Here is a 21,411-nt window from a genome sequence, read left to right on the forward strand (position 1 = left end):
ATTATTTACGAATATATTTCCTAAAGAGTAAAATACTTAATCAAAACATATGCGTGGACCCGCCCATAGATCAGATGAAATCAATGCTTCCGTAAAAATTTTACTACACAATCAGTATCTAATTTTTAATCTAATAAAGTCAGCTATAGGTGAAATCATCTTTTTAATAGTTAATTTGTTTCTTCTTTTTTGGGTGATTTTGGGCAATGGTAGCCGAAACGTCGGAACAAATCCAACACACACGGTATCACCCAAAAAAGAAGAAACAAATTGATAACAGTGACCGTGAAAACCTTTGTACCTTTTTAATAGTTGATTATAAACAACAAACATTTTTTTAGTGATTTTGTTATTAATCCTATCGATCTACAATTGGTTTGATATTCATTAATTGTAATACCTTCTAAAAAATTGCCACCAACCCCACATGCAACCTTTTCAAGTATCTTTTATTTCTCAATTATATTTGTTCTGAAGATGGGTCAGCCGACTCCCTCTATAACTGGCAGATACAAAAAAAAACAGTACGGTGTAAACAAAGACACGTGTTTAAAAATTTGTACATTCGAAAAACAATGCTCAGAATGCTTATACTATTAAAAATATTTTATGGCAGTTCATTAATAGCGATATATGTACATAATTAATAATTCAAACCGAGTCTGAACGCTATCTCCACAATGTTCTGTGGAACAGAATCATGACAGCAAACATAAACTTCTGAAGACTGCTGGTTTTCAAACAGCCGCCTGAAAAAAATGTGCATATTTGAATTTATTTCTTCAGTTAAATAAATACAGATTTTGTACATACATATCGTCAATACTGCGGAAGAACCATTTGTAAAAATTTCGGGGGGGACAAAAAACCTTGCGATTTCATAAAAAAAGGTTAGGGGTAGGATTTGCTTCGCTTAAGGGAGGAAAAGGAATAACCCAATCACGCAGTTCGATTAATTAATTTACGCCTTTTCAAAAGACACATGTTTATTAGGGCACTAATCTACAATAGTTAGAAATAATCTCTTGTATGAGAGGGTGATTGCTGCCGTGAACCCCACAAGTGGTGCTACAGCTGCCGGAGAGTCTCGTTTGGTGAAGATAACTCTGGACCACAGTTTTTGGATGTTTGCGATAATTTGAGCAGGAACGCACAATGGCAACACCAATAAAAATATTTGTACATATGTAAACCCGCCTAAAGTAACATCTCACAAGTTCCATTCTAAGTTTTAGACACTGAGAAGTTGAACATTACCAAAAGCTGTATGAATTGAACTAAAATCACTTTAGTGTGGGAAATATTAAGATGGATTCAGTTATGACACCTATTTTTAAAAAAATAGTAGGCGCAAGGATGCAACGCGCCACTTGTAATCATCCATTGCCCCACATTTGACGCATGCGCCTGGCCACCACTAATATATACAAAGTTAATTATGGCAGTTACGCATGGTGTATTTGTTTTGCTTTTACGCAAATCGAGTACCGCTGTATTGGATTTAGGGATATCTGCGGTATTGCTTGCTTCTTTAGTGGGGATGATTCATTCTCAATATTTAATTTAATGGAATCTACTGGTCGATTTCAAAATTTAACTGCACCAATCAATGTGGCTTATCCCATTTAACTTAAAATGCTAAAAAAACATGATATATTTAGATTTTTTTGGCTCATATGCGGTATTGAACTTATAACACAACAATATATTTAATCTTTAAAGCACTAACTTCAAACTAAAATAATTTATCGTGATTTTCAATGATTATTTTGTTTATTTGTTTTTTTTCTTGTTTCAAAACTTTCATATTTTATTTACAAAAATGTTCAAATTGTTTGTCTCTTTGTCGTCATAATATGGACTGTCGCAGCAAATATGTTTACTATTTATGTCTCAAATTCAGTTTTGATAATGCGATGCATTATATTTAACAATATAATCTGATTTACAAATATTTTTTTTTTTTTAAAATGGAAACTTTTTTAATCACTTTTACTTTTGCTCGTTTAGGAATATATGTTACTTACCCTATCACCCAGTAGCTAAAGGATTCACCAACTTTTTTACTGGATGAAGTTTGGCCAAAGAACTTGGCTGGCACATCAAATAGTATCCCATGTTCTTTAATAGCAACTAAGGACTTGTTTACTGAACTTGATGGTGATAACATTTTCTTGAACCTAAAAAATAGAAATATTCAATGAACTTAAATCAAGAAATTTAACTATTGGACGAGCTAAATAAATATAGTTTTACTAATATACCGTATTATCTCGAATATAATGCGATGTTTTTTTACTCAAAATATTTTTCTAAAATAACATTCGCGTTATATTCGGGTTCAAAAATTAGTGAATTTTTCCTTTTATTCCCGCTGCAAATGCATAGGTCACGTTATATTCGAGGTCGCGTTATATTCGAGGCCGCGCTATATTCGGGCTGATACGGTATTTTCTTTTTCCTCCAAAAACAACAGTATAGCACAAATATGAATCTTCCAACAATGTTTGATTATATCCAAATGCTTGCAGACTGGCTGGATTTCCTGCCTAGGGATTTGTTCATATTTAAATTTATTTCAACAGAGAGGGAAAACATTTTTACTTCACAAAAGTCAACAGATGCAAGAGTTGAGGAAATGTGGTTGTTCAAACATGGACAGAATGGTGAATGTTACACAGTGTGTAAAGTGGCCACTTAAACCAGCCAATGACAAGTCATAAGCCCTGTAAATGCCTAGACTTCCATATTCCCTTCTCAAAAATGTTTTCCCTCTCTGTTGAAATAAATTTTAATATGAATCTTCCAATTATGGTGAAGTGGAAAGACATACTATACCTTATAGTATTTTGTAACAAGGTGTGAATCTTTTGACTTGCTCGTCTAAAGTTTTCTAGAATATGTTTGTACAATTCACTTTCTGATTGTTTCTGAACGTGAACAGTTGGGGCTAGTAACACTCCCCTTTCACAATCCAATCTGATGTAATGAAAACAAACATTATCCATTCCAGCAGTTATTCTGTAAATAAAAATCAAACTCAACCATTAGATTGATGTATTTACATAAAATTATGCTTTAATTGCTACTTAAAAATTAGCTATGATTACACATATTGTCCAAATAACACAAATTGTTATTTTAATAGTGAATAATTTTACATATGCGCAAAGCTTAGTTTGAGAATTACGTCTATTAAAATATGTATAACAAAAAAATATATTTTAAAAATATAACACTGTTATTTTGAACCTTTGAACACCTTTGTTTCCAGATAATATTTTTGAAATTATTTTTTGTAACATTAAAAATTCATTAATATACAAAATTTGTCTGTAATTATTGTAATTACTTAGTACAAAAAAATCCCTTTGGTTTAGTTTTGATTGATAGCGACTCGTGTTCTTAACATTAGCCTTCCTCCTCTCCCAATTCTACCACTATGTATATCTATTTAGTACAACGTAAACATTTTATTTTTGTACCATTAAAAAATTGTTTCTATATTTATAAGACCCCTAGAAACAGATTAACGATGAATATAGAGGTTCCACTGCATAAATATTTACTTTAAAAGTTATAATTTTATTTACTTTTTCATTCAAACTGTCGTCAATGAAATTTATATAATTGAATTCTACCACAATATGCTCGCAATATAAAAAAACCAACCTGTTTATCATCTCAAATGAACAAACCTTTTTATTTATTATTTTTAAAAAAAAGGTAATTTGTCAATATCGTAGTTTAAAATATTTTGGCAACATTAACAAACAGAAAAAGAAACACCTATGCATTTGAAAAATATTTATACTGACGAAATTTTAAATTAGTAAAAACACTTGCAATCTTTGAATATGTTTTAGACACTTACTTAGTTGGAAGAGCTAAATCCATTTTCTCTAGAAGGGATTGACTTAAATCAGATAAATCATAACCCCCACTGTATTGACTGTTTGCCTGAAAACATTAATTACATAATGATAAATATTAAGAGCGTGTGGCATATAATTTTGATCAATAGATTTTTGAACATTATTTTTCTGTCACTCTCTCACAAATGCCTCCCCGATACCTAAAATCGACATTTCTTTGTCCCATGTTCGCACCCCAAAACTGAACTGATTTTAATTATTTATTTGTTAATTAAAAGAAAACAACAGCCATTATAACAAAAAAAAAAATTACAAATAAACTAAAATTATAGGCCAATAATAGTTTTCTATACATTAATAAATACAATGTCAAAAAAAGAAGAAAAAGCGTACCTTTAAAAAGCCACTCCGCATCATCCCACACGTAAAAAAAAACATTACAATAATAATGAAATAATAAAAAAATAAAAGAAAAAGTTTTTTGTTTACTCGGACTTGAGAGTCTTTTCGCCGGCGGATCCATACCGAGTAACCCCAGATCAGCCTTTCCTTCTTTTTTCTTTCAAACAAGAGAAAATAATTGAAATATTAAAGCGTAAAAAAAATAAAATATTAAATAAATGTCAGTAGAAAAATTCAATCTATTGAACCGATTTTGTTGTTTCTTTTAAAAAAGATTATCAGAATTTTTTTTTTTTGTACCGGTACCTTTTGCGTTTTTCAAAAATAGTTAATAATAATTATGGATAACTTATATAGCGCCATTTTCGTAATATAATACCTCAAGGGCGCTTTACAAAGTGATTATATAAATATATAAATTTCATTTTAACTTTTTTATTTAAGAAAAATGATGTACTTTTTCATATTACTTTTTCACCACATGCTTAGAATTTATTCAAATGATTTAGAGAACAAGTGGGTTATAAGTTTCTTCCGAAACATCAGTTCACTCTCACAGTTATCATATTTGTATATACACAGACCGATGAGGTTTCGATTAAACAAATTTTGGTTAAACCGGAAAATATGTATATAGCGAAAATGTGCGGCATAGAATGAATAAAAATATAAAATTTCTAGACAAATTCCTACGTGATGCAATACAAAAAGTATTTCGGTGATTCGATTGATCCGGCAATTCAGTTAAACGGGACTGTCATGTGGTATGTCTGAAGATGGCAGTTAAAACTGGGCGCTTTCAAGGGTTTTTGGAAGGTACAAGGTCCTATTCAAAAAAATAAAATGATCAAGACAGACCAATGGTAAATACCTATAGTGTGTAAAAAAAACACTGCTCAAGTGCCATAATCCAGGGAGAAAATAAGGGAATATGTTTGAGTGAAGAAAACTCAGATCGCGTTTTCTCCTAATAAATGTTATTGTGAAAAAACAAAACTTCCTGATTGGCTTAACATTCTAAAGTATGTATTATGATTAGTATTTTCAATAACATGTTTTTTATTCTAGTAAATATGTAACATAAAATAATGTAATTTAATCATATAAATTTGAAAATTATAAGCACGTATGTGTAAAAAAAAAAATTCTTTGCATCATTTTTAATTTCTATCAATAACATGTGTCCAGGTGGATCAAAATACAGTTGTGTGTAATAGAACCAAATTATACTAAATAAATAACCCTGGGCAAGTGTTTTTGACTCGAAAACTAAATTGGGTTAAGATGACTCCATGTTAGCGTGTTCGCCTACCATGCTTGAGGTCCTAGGTTTGATTCCTGGCAAGGTGGATGTGAAACTGATTATTTCTGAACTGGCACCTGAAGCGTAAGACTGATCATCTTACCTTCCATGTAACAAAAACGATCCAGATATGCTGCGATTGTAGTACCAATGCAGTACCCTATGCACTAATAGGTGCAAAAAGGAAAATGATTATCAACAATGTGTTTTTATCTAAATTATTTTTTTCTGTAAATAAATAGCCATAAAAGATTTTTACCTCACAAGCATCCCATTCTGCATCTGAATCTGAAGAGAGAGAGTTTCGGTTGAGTCTCTGTTCCCTTTCTCGCGCTACTCTCCTTCCTTCCACCCTCTCTTCTCCGATTTCACTAGAAAATTCCAATACAGTTTCTACTTAGAATATTATATTCACTGTACATTATTTTATCACTAATGAAGACGTCAAATGCCCAAAAATTTACAGAGACTTAAATAAAATTAGACATGCCCTGAGCCCTAAAAAATTATTACACTTAAGTCATGCCCGAACGCTCAGTCATGCCCAACGCGTACTTAGTCGTTCTTCGACCGCCAGCTAGGCGTGACATTTAGAATCTAAACAAAAATACCTGCTTGTGTCATGAAAATGTGTTAAAACCTTTTAGATAAACTTTGTAAAAAGGATTGTGTAACTTTTCATCGGTAAATTCAGTTTTGTAGTGAGAAGATCTTTTAACATAATTATGAATCCCCGTACTGCGGGCCAACTGTTTGTGACACCCGATTTTTACTATTCTAATCATTTATATCAAACTTATTAATATTTATTAAGTATGTAGGTGCATATACATAATATGTGTTTGTATGTTAATTTTGAACCAACAAGTGTTGACCTTGTAAAAAAAGGTCAACACATCTCAATAGAAAAGATCAACAACTTTTGAACTTTTCGACTTCATAATTTCAATTACTATCCCTGATCTTACTGATGTCAAATTTCGAAGGAAGTAATAAGCAGCGGCGCCAGCAAATGAAAGCTAAAACAAGAAGAAATCATACAATGGACTTATCGAATATGTGTCACTTATTGAGGACAACGACAGGGCCTGCATTGAATAGAAAAATAATTATATGGGTTTTTTTATTATTGAGTACCATTGTATGTTTATACTCTGATATTATTTGAAATAGTTAATTGCGATGTACTCATCTCTGATTTGGATATAAAATCAACACATACTGACCAATTCACCAACTACATACTTATATTTACGATAGTTACTACAAAGAATCTTTATAGTGTAAACCAAATAATTAAGACTTGCATAAAAAATAAGACATATATTATAATATACCTAGTACTTTTCTGGCTGCCAGAGTCTTCAGAAAAGGTAATATCTAAGTTGGACATAGAGCTTGTAGTCGGATGGTGAGATGAGATATTGCCTTGTAATTGTATAGGTGATGTGTTAAAGCTTTCATCATTTCCAGAAGTTCCAGAACTAATGTGGTCGTTGGAGTGATGGCGTCTCTTCAAGATCGACTGAATCTCTGGAGATTTCTTAGAGACCGGAGAAGGAACTTTCTTATTGAACGCAGCTGCAAATCCTAAAATGCAACATTCCAATGTCTAAAAAATATATTATAACAGTTGTCAGTTCGAGTAACTTTCAATAGATGGCGTCAGCTGAGTGTCTATAAAAGAGGTCACCCAGGCATTCAGATATCGGCCTGAATGAATTTCACTTCAAATAATTTGTATCTTCGATATATCAGCATTTAATTTATTGGCTTACCTGAGATTAATACAATAATTTACATGCAGTATACACACAGTAAACCTGTCTTATTTTTCACCAATAGCATCATAAATGTTTGCTTTGTTTTTTATAGCTATAAAAATAATATTCCGACAGCTAATATTTAAAATTTTACCCTTTTTATTTTGTATTTAAGAGCACTATCTGTAATATATATTTATTTATTAAATCTATAAAAATAATACAAAATTGTTAATGGTGTGAGTTGTCAATTTAAACTGTGTTTTGTTAATAAATTTAATCTGCATACACAAAATAACATCAAAACAGGTTAAACACCTAGTAACAAACAGACAGTAGATAATACTGTGCAATAAACATATTTCTTACAATAAGTCATAGAACCTGTTAAATAGAGATTATGAATAATAATGACTGAAATAACTGAATATACCATAAAACCGTTTCAATATTTCATGTTTACCTGAATCTCTATTATTCTTAGCTTTGGGAAGTAACAGCTCAGGTTGGGTGAGGACTTGTGGCCGGGCATTGCAATGGAACCACTGCTGCAAGAATTTATCTAGTCCAACATCTATCAGGAGATCCAAACAGCTCTCACACTCTTCCACGTAAAAAGGTTCCGGTAAAATAGTACCCTCGGCCTGAAAATTTCTCTTCTTATTATTATTGATGTTAATATTGCACATGCATACTATTTAATACGGGACTTCGGGAGCTGATGTACTCATCAGAGGAATATAATTCTGTGTGTTGACATTGACTTATTTACCTACAATTTTTATTATACTGCAGTGTTCATACTTTAGGACTGATGTATTTGATATCTGAACAACCATAAAAACATACTTACCTTGTCTTCAGTTAATGTTTTTTACATTGTTATAAGATTTATCAGATAGTGATTTGCTAGTGTAAAATATGTATTTACCTTCACTGTCGCTAATCCTGCCTCCAATAACGTCACCAAGAGCAATTTGCCTTTTCCAATTATAACTATAAACCAGCGGCCATGCGGAACTCTGAAAAACCAACACTTTTGATTAAAAAAAGTTTTAGTTAACTTTTAAAAAATCTTTGTTATATATAACCATATACACGGTTATCAATGGAAAAATAATTTAATCAGATAAAAATTCAACAGTGTTTTGAGTGTGTCCAAATGTTTGTAGACAGGCTAGATTTCCTCCCTAGGGAGTTATTTAGATCTAACAGAGAGAGAAAACATTTTTGAGAAGAGAATATGGAAGTCTAGGCATTTACCGGGCTTATGATCTGTCGTTGGCAAGTTTATGTGGCCACTTTTACTCCATGAAAGTCAACAGATAAATGAGTTGCGGAAATGTGGATGTTTAAACATAGGCAGAATGGTGAATGTTACACAGTGTGTAATTCCACAAATATATTTAATAGCTTAGCATATAATTTATGACTTACCTTATGAGAATATTTACATCTGGAGAGCAAGAAAAAAAATTGCATCATGAAGTAAAACCAACACAGTTAAAATAAAGTAAATCCATATTAACATAGTTAAATCACATCAAGATAATCATTATTGAGAAATATTTCGTAGATACTAAATTTAATACAAAAAAATGAAATAAATAAATAAATTGTTACAATAAAGAGCATTACTATATTTTATTTTATTTTTATTTTATTTCATTGGAAAGCCAACAGACATTTATAAATTTATAAGATACAATTATACCATAAATACATATCATAAAGTCCAATTAGAGACATCCACGTAATATTGTTATTGTAAATGTTGTCACATAAAAATTATACATAACATAAAATAACTAATCATATAAAACTTATAATATTACTAGAAATGTAAATGTAATACATATTATTCAAAATATATCTACTTTTGAATATTGGTCACACAGTTGCACATTATAATATATAATACAACTATAGTTGACCGTACAAAGTTAGTTAAAGATATGTTATTAATATCAATACAATTTAATTTCTGATAACACATATTGCAGGTTCTATTTACAAATTAATTTTTAAAAGATTTAGAAGAACATTTAGAAATTTAAAAAAGAGATTGGTTTCTGGTCTGCGTTACTGGGACTCTAAAATTAATAAGTGATAGAACCTTAAAGCAATCTATCATGTTATTCAAAGTTTTACACATAAAAATGGCGTCAGCCATATTCCTGCGAGTTTGGAGTTTAGGTAAGTTTGTAGATTCATCTGGACCTGTATTTTGAGTCAACCGTCTAAAATTGCAATATGATATAAATTTTGATTGTATAGATTCAATTCAGTCAATGTATTTTTTGTGTTGAGGGCTCCAAGCGGGAGATGCGAATTCTAATTGACTTCGAACATATGCAAAGTAAAGAGTTCTAAGAGTGCGCGCATGATTGAATTCTCTCCCTATACGGAAGAGGAAACCTAACATTTGGTATGATTTTTTCACAATTGAGTTGACGTGCCTCAAATGTCAACTTATTGTCAAGTAGAACCCCGAGATCCCGCATCTCATTAACTTTAGTAAGTACTTGATAGTCAAGGCAATAATTATGGATGATTTTAAAGTTGTTGCTTGAAAATGTGAGCACAGAGCATTTTTTAATATTCGATTTTAGTAAGTTTTGTTTACAATATAAATTTAATCTATCGAGATCTTCTTGGAGTTTGACACAGTCTAAATTAGATTTTCATGTCATCAGCAAAAAGTAAAAAATTTGCAAATTTAAAGCACTTACTAATGTCGTTGATAAAAATTATAAATAGTAATGGCCTAAAGCATGACTTAAATGAATATGTAGGTACTATGAATATATTACTTGTAAATTTCAATTCCATTAGTCTGCGGTCCAGTGTCATCACGCATTCCCCGGTTGCAACTACTGACAAAAACCTCCTTCCAAACAATTAGGTTCTGTACACTCTCGTCTCTTGAGATGGACAAAAACCCCTGCATTCGAAGGAAGGAATGAATATCCAATAAATCTACTTCCTGGAAGTGGGAGACAAGCAAATGGCCCGAGTAATATAAGCATGTTCCGATCACCACAAAAAGCCGCTGACAGTCAAATGGATCATCATTCTGAAATTATTAACATAATTTTTATGTCACCCCCAAGAGACAATGATTAATGTAAGTAACATTTTTAAAATTATTTTATAAGAAAACATACCCATTCTCTATAATCAGCTGCTTCCAGCTCAGTAAGAGCGTCGTCGATTTGCAATTGAGCTTCCCAAGGTAAGTTCACAGCCTGTGCCATCGGAAGACATTGCTCGAATAGTGGTTGCGATGGTGACTCACTGAGAAGTCTTATGTTTTCTAAGCGGACCCCATTTTGGCAATCCCACCCATACCCGCAAGTCAATATTTGTGCAAACAATCGAGAAAACAGATGATCCAACTTTTTTACATTTTCGCCGCTTTTGAAACATTTATCTAGACTTTGATAGCAAAACTCTAACATCCTAACTAATTCTCTATTTATATGCTTCAGCTCAAACAAGTTACACTTCTTATCTGGCAGCGCCAATAGTAAGAGTTCGTTACCTCTGGATGTGTAAGCGATGTTTACAAAACTGTCTTTTACAAATACTGCTGAAGATGAAGGTTTCCATTGTTTACATATTTCAGGTATAAGATGGTTAAGTGTTATAAAAGTGCCACGAGATGTGCACAGGAAATTATGTTTCTCCGGGCGAGGATAGCAGTACAAAACTCCGTCATTTTCTGGACCATTTTCTGAGAGACCTTCGGAAGTCAGGTAAAGTACAGAAACAGCCAAATCTCGCAATATTTGAGTGAGAACTATCTCGTGTTCATTAGTCGCATCTGTAAGATGTCTGACCAGGTCAGAATATGTACTATTGGATTTATCGAGAATTTCCTGAGATACCTCAGTTGCTGCGACTCTTTGCAAAACTAATTTAACTTGCTTCTTTTCTTCTGGATAAATACTGAGTATTTGTTCAATATTATCAGAGGTGACATCTTGATGATCAATTTTCTTAAGCCAATCCCCTATTTTGATTTGCCTTTGATTTATAGCTTGTCCTTCTGGTAAGATACCGGAGACCATTACGCGTTTCCCGTCATCAAAAGTGTTAATCGAAAAACCAAACAAAGATTCTATTTGACTAATTCTTCTACCATACTTTAATCTATTTGCAAAATTCACCTAAAAATAAACAATTTATAAGGGGATATTTTAATTTGTACAGATTACCTTTTAAAATTAATATGTATAATTAAACAAATGAGTTAATATTATTTATGACAGCTGTTTCACTAGGCTAGGGTTTCATCAAAGTATCTATCACGACATTATTAACTGCATGTACATAATATATTGTGGGATGTAAATACCTCCATTACAAGCTCTTTAACTTCTCCATCTTGACTCTCAATGAAGGTAACTTTAGATGCGTTTGTTGCATCTGCGTTAGAATTTTGATTTTTAACTGGCTGATTTTCCACATGCCCAGATTTATGTTCTTTATTAGACTTAGGTTTACTCCTTGTACTATTACGACGCTTCAATAGTTTTAATAATTTTCCTGAAACAAAAACACACAGAAGGTGAGAAATAACAATAATATAATTTTATAATCACGAAATAAGCATTATAGCAAAGAAAGGGACATTTGTCCTGCCAATCTAAACTATGAGATTTTTAAAATATCGAAAAATTTGATATTATAGACGGGAAACCGTTTTCATATGCCTAAAATATATTTGCCTGTATCATTGACCACTCCATAAATTCAGCGGAATATTTTAAGTTTAAAAAACCAAAATCATAAGTCCATCCAATAGTAATAACATGATGGATGATAATAAGACAATCGAATCTGTTAAAGAATATATATATATATATATAAATAAATATCTTGGACATATCAAATTAGGTAAGGAAAACCAGACCGCAGAAATACCCAGAAAAATTGCACTAGGTTGCACAGCCTTTAGGAAACTTTATTGTGTCCTTGAAAACAAAGATTTTCCCATGAATTAAAAAAGTGTTAGAAGCATGTATCTCCCTGTGCTTACGTATAGATAGAAACTATAGAAACTATCAAACTAACTGCGAGGGCCATACATAAACTGAAATGTACACAACGATCTATGGAGAGACAAATCCTAGGCGTAAGTCTGAGAAATAAAATAAGAAATAATGAAATCAGACACCGGACTTAAGTTTTCGATGTAATAGATCATATTGCTAAACTAAAATGGCAATTGGCAGGTCATGTTGCCAGACAGGAAAGGACAGAAAACACCCAGAATTGGACCTTCGGAAAGGATAAGTTGCATAGGGCGGCCGCAGAAAAAGTAAACCGATGATATTATCCCCGTGCTGGATGGATAGGAAAAGCCAAAATTAGAAGAGGCCTACCTCCAGCAATAGAGAGATTTCTGAGTAGAAGAGAAGAGGAAATGTTAAGTTAGATGATCATAGGGCTGTTTAGTTAGGTTGGTAAATGTTAGCAAAAAAATAAGTTTAAAATAACAAAATAAAGTAGTAAATTTACCTCTAGAACTCCTGCGGACTGACTGTCTCGTGAACCCACCCCTGTCCACTGTACTAACATTATTGTCTGCCTTGGAGAGAAGACCAGGTTTCGCTGAATCTTTCTTTAAGTCACACACAATGTATACCAACTCTCCATCATCCTGCACACTTGGCTCCCATTCTGGTACCGAACTAAAATATTTTTTTAAACATTCAAATTTTTTTGACCATTGAGCAAGGGTCATTGCTTCTCAAGTCCCTGACATTACTTTGACCTTATAGTAAAAGATGCTTCTGCCCAACCAAAGGCATCTTAGTAGATTAAATAAAGGTAGCGGACGCCGACTCAAAAGATAAATAATATGAAAATGGGATTTATTTTAATATAAGCAGAAAATAATCATTCAACATTATATTCATAAGTACATTGTGCGAGTACCTTCCAGAGTCAGAATAATATGAGCTTGAAGAACCATCTGACCAGTTATCACCATCGGAACTTGATCCTGAGCTTAGGTCCTTTCGAAATCTATTGTTTGATGAATTATTACTAGCCAATAATGGTTTCCTCTCCTGATTTTCCATTTTTTGTTCGTCTGTGTTCAACGTGTCTTGAACCGAATGATCAATTTCATAATGTTTTAGGATAAGACTTATATTGAAAACAAGGAATATTTCGATAGTTTACAAAAACTGCATAAAGTTAAAGTCAAATTAACAACAACACTGTGCTCTAAAGATTTGTTGGCATACTAATGCATCACAATGAGCGAAAGTAAAGTAGCAAACTGACAGCAGTTGACAGTTTGTTGATTTTTGAGTGACAGCGGTCAGCGTTATCAAAGATATATAATTTTTATAGATGAAAAATAAATTATGGATCGCGTTTAGCAAATTAAATATTAACGTATTTCTTTTTTTTCAAAACAAATATGGTATTTTAAACATTTACTGAGTGCTGAATTCTTTTAAAATCAGGGAAGTCATTTTAGAATCGTAGCCTCGAGCATCGCATATTTGTGTTTTGTGTTTGTAATTCAGTGACTTGGATTTAAAATGGGCAATGTCGTTAATTGTAATATTGTAGGAAAGTAATTAATTACTGATTTTGTGGCATTATAATGAACTCTTTGACTTTTATGATTTTAATAATAATTAAAATCATTATCACAAATGTACGTTTATATGAAATACTACCGCTACTACCATCACGCCATTTCCCCGTAGGGGTAGGTAGAGAGAATGGACCGCCACACACGTCTATCCTGGCATACATTCCTAGCTTCTTTCACATTCATACATCTTGTCATATATGCCATTTGGTTCAGTCTGCTTTTGACATGACCAAACTTAAGATTTTGGTTTATCTGATCATGCCACGTCTTTTTTGGTCGTCCTCGTCTCACATTGCCGTTCATTTTCCCCATATCTACTTGTTTTACCATTCTTTCGTCTTTCATTCGTTCTACATAACCAAACCATCTCAGAGACCCTTTCTTAATCTTATTAATTATATTTGACTTAGATTTACACTCTCGCCTGATTTCATTGTTCGTTACCCCGTCATACATTGATTTCCCACACATTCGTCTAAGAGGTTGCATTTCAACTGCGTTCACTTGGTTTTTATGCTTCCTCTGCCAGTTCCATGTTCCACTTCCATATATAAGTGTTGGGACTAAAACTCCGTTTTGAACTGTCAGTTTAGTTTTGATTGACATCAATTGTTTGTATAAAATAATACATCATATTTATGTTTTTATTATATATTTTGACATCAAACATTTTGACATCGAAATTTTGGGAAGATATGTATAAAATCTAATATTGTCCCTTTTAGATCTAAGACACAAAATTATTTTTGCCCTATTTGAGATCTAATAATAGTGATGAATTACAGCAAAGAACACTCTCGATAAAAAATAAAATAAATTATTGTGATCTCATTGGAAACTAAACCAGAACTCCCCATGCGCGAGGCAAATATTAAAGCGGACTACCGTCATAATAAAATAATTTGATATTTTCTTGCTTGCAATTTATTTGTTTACTGAACGCAGCGTATTTCTAAGTATTGTATTATAACACGAACTATCTATATTTGCAAACAACAATGTGGTCTGTGGTTTTTGGGTTAGTGGTGATCTGTTGTAGAAACAATCGAATAACCATGAACCAGCTCTTTATAAAATAATCGAGATTATTCGAGATGGAATCTCATTTTTATATTGTTTACAATATAAAACCGATTATTATATGGATTAACAATGAATCCTGCAATATATTTTCTGTTTATTATTCCCAAATTTTAAAACTTGTATAGGGAGGTACCTAATAAATACCCTTTCAACCAAATCTACATTTGATTTCTAAATAATCTGTTTTTCTGTTAGGTGATTTAACATTTCGTATGATTTATTTCATTCAGGTTCCGGGTTCGATTCCAGGTGAGAACAAAAAAAATGAGATTTTTCTCAAGCCTAGGTGTTATGTGATGTAATCACCACTGTAATTGGGTCTCCTGGCCTGTTGTGGTGCAAAAAAAAAATGGTGTCAATGGTTTTCACCGGCTTTTAGTGTGGGACCCACAAAAATATATTTTACATATTGAAACACTTAGCCTCGGATAGCAAAAAAATCGTCTCGAGGTAGATAAAAGTAACTAGGTAGGTACATTGAAAATTAACCTTTTGATTTTATTGTTTAAAAATTGTAATACTGCACTTTTAATATTTAGGCCCGGTTGTTTGATCGTTAGTAAAAGTAAAGTTTTACTGTAGTTTAATTTACCAACGATTTTGGTTTTACTGTCGTTCTACTATCAGTGCGTTGTTTCACTTGCATTTTTACTATTGTAAAATGTAACCACTGATTTTTCGATCCCGAAGCTCAAAAATGGAATATTGTTCTTTATTCATTTTTTACAAATGGTTACACTGTGGAATGTGACTTTGAAAACGTCAAAACACCAAACAAATTAAACCACGTGACAACATGGCATGTGTACTGAGTAAACGCAACAAAATAACATCGGTTAACATAATGTTTTTTTTTTTTTTTTTTTCAATTTAATGAAATAAAATCCGAGTTACAATAACAATATTATAATATCTTTTTTGAAAGCAAGAATGATAAGAAAAATTAAATGACAACTAAAATATTGTCAATTCAACAAGATAGCAAATTTTAGCTCTGGAATATTATAATGTGGGAATATAATATAATATTTATATGTTCTTTATTCATGCCATTATTTATAATTTAAAAAAATATCCAAAACATTTTTTAAAACTTTAACCGAAATATTTTTTAAAAGAAGAAAAGATTTGACTTACACAAAATTGTCCATCCGAGGTTTGGTGGAATAATACTGCCAAATCGTTTTCAAAATGTTTTCGTTTTCTTGACAATAAGTACAAAATGTTATTATTGAAAGAACCCTCTGATTTATATTGATCATAATAAGCGTAATTCATTCCGTATTCGTAAATAAAAGCAAAACTGAGAGACGTGAGCAAATAACGACAACCGGTAAACGTAAAAAAATGACGCCATCTTGATTATTCTACTATAGTAAAACGTTTTACTCGCCAACATTGGCGGGTAAATTTTTTACTATCCACCGTTAGTTACTATGAATGAAACAACCCATTTTTTACTATTACTAACGATCAAACAACCGGGCCTTAATCAACATTTTAACACTAAATTAATATGAATGTTTGAATAAATAAAAAGTACTGAAATATTTTTTCATTCTCGATTGTATGTATGGATGAGTAAATAAGTTATTTTAAGCATGGGTTGGGACAGATATCGGAAAATAAACAGACGCACGCTCATGATATCGAATCGTTCCCTTTTATCTAATATAAATGCTTTGAAAAAAAATCATTCACTCACTCACTCACTTTGCACCCAACTTGTGCGTTTCTCTTCCACCCGCTTTGTTCCCCGCTCCGGTTTTTGCTTCGTTTTTCGCTGTTGATTGTCCCCGTTGACTGCCTTGACTGCACTTGCCTCTCTGTACCAACACGGGTGGTTGGGAAATCCTCATAAGGACTATTAATTTAGGTTGACTTAGTTGTCAGTTCTTTCCTGGCCTGCAGGCTTCTAGCCCGCTGGGCTAGCCTCCCGTTTACGCCGAGATGGCTAATTGTCAGGAACCAGAACAACGAAGCCGCCCCCTTATAAAAGGTCGGCAAAATTATTGATTCAATTATTTTATGTATTCTGGTGAAATATGAAATAAATAAATTTAAACAGAATTTTCAAAAAAATACAATCTGAAATTTTGAGAGAGATTGTTGCGTCTTTCATTATATACATTCTACTCTAACGTTGCGTCTTAAAATGAACACAAAGCCGATGGAATAAAAGGCATCATCACATATGTGCATCTTTGTGAATTAGCCGAAAATATGTGGCTAACATGTTTTACGTTATTTATAATATTGATAGTCTTAAAATAATTTATTGAGTGTGTCATGTATGAGCCTGTTTCACACGTATTGCGTCAATTCACTCAGATTGGTAAAATTAGAGTGGGTGGACACATGTTTATTATTTTATTTTTTGGTTTCATTTAATTAGTTTCTACTCGCGGGAGAAAATTTTGCTAAAAGAAATCGAGTGAATATTAGTCAGCCTCATGGCGTACTGTTTCGTGAGTTTTTCTACCTATTGACAAATGAAATAATTATTAATGATTACACCTTTTTTTTATTTGACGCTAGAGGTAAAACGTCATCAATTCACTTATAAGAATACACATGCATTCTAAATCGTTTTGTTAAGGACTCTCTCTCTCTCTCTCTCTCATCAGTGGACTGGTTTGCACAACGCCATCTCTCTCATTCAGACTGGTGGAATACACATGCGTTCTAAATCGTTTTGTAAACACCAAATTAATATTTCAAGGTTATCTGTTAGTTATAACGTCTGGCATTCATTAGTCTGGATAATCGTTTTACTGTTAATTCTTAGAAAATGTTGCAACAAAAAATGAAAAAGAATAGAACATTCTATACCTTCGAGTTAGAAATAAACCTTAACAAAACTTCTGGGTGTAGGTTCTGCAGTGCAGACGAGGAAATACCTATACACATGTGAATGAGATTTTTTACATAATAAGAAAAGTCTCATCCTCGGAGAACTAGTAGTTAAACCTGAAGATGTTAAAGAGCTTTCTCCCTACCTAATTGCCGGATACTTTACGGATCTGGACTTGGAGAGGGAGATTAAGCAAAATAAGAACTCTCACCACTCTCACAATAGCCAGGCTCTTTAAAGACCTGGGCTTGGAAGACGAAGAACTACTCACGGGGACCCGTCACAATAGATCTTCACAGATTGCTGTGACGTTGGGAGTTTGTATAGCACAGATATCTACCTTTAAAAATTAAGAATAATACCTTTGATCGCGTGTTTTTTCAATCCTTATAGTCCTATTTAAAATTCTCAACTCACTCTTTAATGCGCCTGAACTACTGAGCTCAATAAAATTAAATATCCCAACTAGAAACCTCAGACAAAACTTACTCTTTCATGCCGATATCCATAGAACTAACTATGGTTTTCATTCCCCTATGCCCAGAATTCTCAGGTCTGCCAACAAACATACCAGTCTTGATTTCTTTGATAACAAGTTGTCTTTTTTCAAACGATCACTGGATCTAATTCAATTATAAACACCTCTCTCCCGCTTCCACTCCCACAAAGTCTACTATAAGCCATTGAGTCTTTCTATTTTTTTTACAATAATTTTCTATGCATAAATGTGTCCATAAAAATGCCCATTAGGCGTATCTATAAATAAATAAAAACTGAAACTGTCGTAATTTAAATCTTATAATTATTTGTTTCATATTTCATGAAACGCTTTCTTTTAGTGGTCATATTGATTTCGAAAGATTTTTAATCGATATTATCAAACAAATTATTCCAATTTATAAATTTTTAATTGCATATACCACGAGAAAATATAAACCATAAACTTATCTTATATTCATTAAATTTACTTAAAATTAGTGATAGAATAATAATATCCGATCTGGTTTTTTGTATAAAGTTATAAATAATCTTTTTGTTGTTCCTGATTTGGTCAAATGTATCTATTTTAACATTAATTCTCTGTTTCTGAGAATTCACCCAGTCGGGAACAAATACAGTGATGGCCAAAAAATAAAAGTATTCGCTACAACTTTATCAAACTTCAAGAGTCAATTATTCCTAGAATTTTTTAAATAATAATTGTGTTTTTAGTATTTTAATTCGTTTTTAATGTTTTTTTTTTTTTAATTTCAAATTTTTATATTAGTAAATAATTTATTGTTTTAAAACTTATGTAAAAGCCCTTTGAGCGTTAATAAATACAATTGATTTCTGCTCCTTTGTTTGTCTTAAATGAGTGAGATCACAATATTTAAGTAAATTTTTACGTTTATCGTAATTTTAAGCTTGCTTATAATGGCGGCCTCCGTGGAGTAGTGGTCAAGACGCTTGACTCACGCACGGAAGGTTCCGGGTTCGATTCCCGGCGAGAACACAAAAATTTAAAAATGTGATTTTTCTCAAGCCTGGTTGTTCTGTAATGTAATTCACCACTGTAATTGGGCCTCCTGGCCTGTTGTGGTGCAAAAAAAAAAACATTCTCACTGTAATACTATAATGTTAGTAGAAAGGGTCAAACGAAACTGGGTAATAAATTTGAGAAAAAAATACTTACGTTAAAAACGTTTCACTAGGGGTGATCTGCTGACATTTAATTTAATAAAATGGAAATTATGAAGAGAAATGACATAATTTTAATTCATCAGCTTTGAAATGGCTCACGCATGGAATGCTCCGGGTTCGATTACCGGTGAGAAAACAAAAATTCAAAATGTGATTTTTCTCAAGCCTGGGTTTTCTGTGCTTTAATTCACCATTGTAATTGGGTCTTCTGGCCTGTTGTGGTGTAATAATAAAAAAAACTTTAATATTAAAAATAAACAGATGGTAGCAAAAGTATTTTTCCGAGCAAACAGAAAAAAAGGAGAATTTTGTTTATTAATGTATAAGTGGATTGCCTATTTTGGGGACGAATAAATAGTTTAAAAAAAATATATTAAAAAATGGAAATGTTTAATAATCGGTAAAATTTCGATGAAATTCAATAGATCGATATTTTTTTTTGCACTTTGATTTACAGCACGGTACACTCGGGATTGAGAAAAATCACATTAAATATTTGTGTTCTCACCGGGAATCGAACCCGGAACCTACCGTGCGCGACTCACGCGTTTTAACCACTACATCATGGAGGCCGCCGGGATATTTAATATATTATATCTGTTAATTTTATGTGGTTTTGGTAGCATTATTCTGAGTGACTGATTATTATTTTTGTTATTTTTTTAAAAAGAAAAATTTATGTTCTCATGATTAACACAAATATTCCAATTTCGGAGGCCATAAATAATTCACTATTAGAAAATGGGAAGCAAGTCGTGTATCCTGTAGAGATAAAAAACATCAGATGGAGCATAACTGTTTTGTTTGTCTGTTAATTTAATTTCTCTAATGGGTGAAATTTTACAGTGCCCGATATCCAAATTAATCAACTTAGGCCCGAGGGGCCGAATGCTTTCTAGCACGTAGCCTACTAGCACGTTGCCTACTCGTTTATGTAAACACTTTATATTTATATACCGTTTACATGCATATGCATAAGAGTGGGCATATTGCCTCATGGAATTTTTTTCCTATCTACCCCAACCGTTCAATTTGAGAAAGTCAGTGGTTTATCAACATATTGTAGGTATATTAAAATATTTTCATTATAAAACAAAACATTAACCAAGTTACCCAGTAGAAGATGCTGTACGAGAGACTACCTACCCCTTAGACATCAGTGGTCACTTTCATTTTGTGAACAATAATATAAAATAAGATTGGGGAAAAGGTAATTTCGTATTTTTCGCTTTATTTCAATGCTTTATAAAAAGTGTTACAATCATTTGATTTCAGTCAAATATGCCCGTATAGTTGAAAACTTGTTGCCAACGATAACTCAACTTCACAATACTCCTCTCGTAGAAGCCCTTGTCCCTTTGGCAAAAAACTCGGACAACCAATTTTCACAGGCCTCTATTGAGGCCAAATTTGTACCCCCAAGCGCGTTGGCCATAGACAGGAACAGGTGGCAGTCACCTGGTACCAGGTCCAGACTATAGGATGGATGCATAAGAACTTTCCATTCGAGCTTCCGGAGCTTCTAGCGCGTCATCAAAGATGTGTGCAGCCTGGCGTTGTCCTTATGACACACGATTCCTCTCCTATTCACCAATGCTGGCCGCTTCTGTTCAATTGCCAGCTTCAAACGGTCGAGTTGTTCACAGTAGAGGGCAGAATTGAGAGTTTGGCCATAGGTGAGCAGCTTATAGTAGAGTATTTCCTGCCAATTCCACCAAACACACAGCAACACTTTCCTGGCCGTCAGTCCTGGCTTGGCCACGGTCTGGGCCGCTTCGCTGGCTTTCGACCATGACCTCTGTCACTTGACTTTGTCATAAGTGACC

The 21,411-nt window shown here is 32.6% G+C and overlaps 1 protein-coding gene across 1 annotated transcript; it reads right to left on the reverse strand.

Annotated features, from left to right (window-relative positions):
• Positions 1–465: 465 nt before the first annotated feature.
• Positions 466–13,672, reverse strand: in (inturned planar cell polarity protein). The gene is made up of 13 exons (XM_088233545.1): positions 13,290–13,672; positions 12,870–13,042; positions 11,704–11,894; positions 10,511–11,515; positions 10,157–10,419; positions 8,275–8,365; positions 7,807–7,987; positions 6,918–7,170; positions 5,840–5,951; positions 3,875–3,960; positions 2,839–3,021; positions 2,028–2,180; positions 466–749 (listed from the first exon to the last, which is right to left on the reverse strand). The coding sequence occupies exons 1-13, from the start codon at positions 13,433–13,435 to the stop codon at positions 644–646; spliced, it is 2,943 nt and encodes a 980-aa protein (XP_088089671.1). The 5' UTR covers positions 13,436–13,672; the 3' UTR covers positions 466–643.
• Between the last annotated feature and the right edge of the window lie 7,739 nt (positions 13,673–21,411).

This window comes from Micrasema longulum, unplaced genomic scaffold (genome assembly GCF_059751315.1).
Source record: "Micrasema longulum isolate JH-2025_06_02 unplaced genomic scaffold, ASM5975131v1 h1tg001119l, whole genome shotgun sequence".
NCBI lineage: Eukaryota > Metazoa > Arthropoda > Insecta > Trichoptera > Brachycentridae > Micrasema > Micrasema longulum.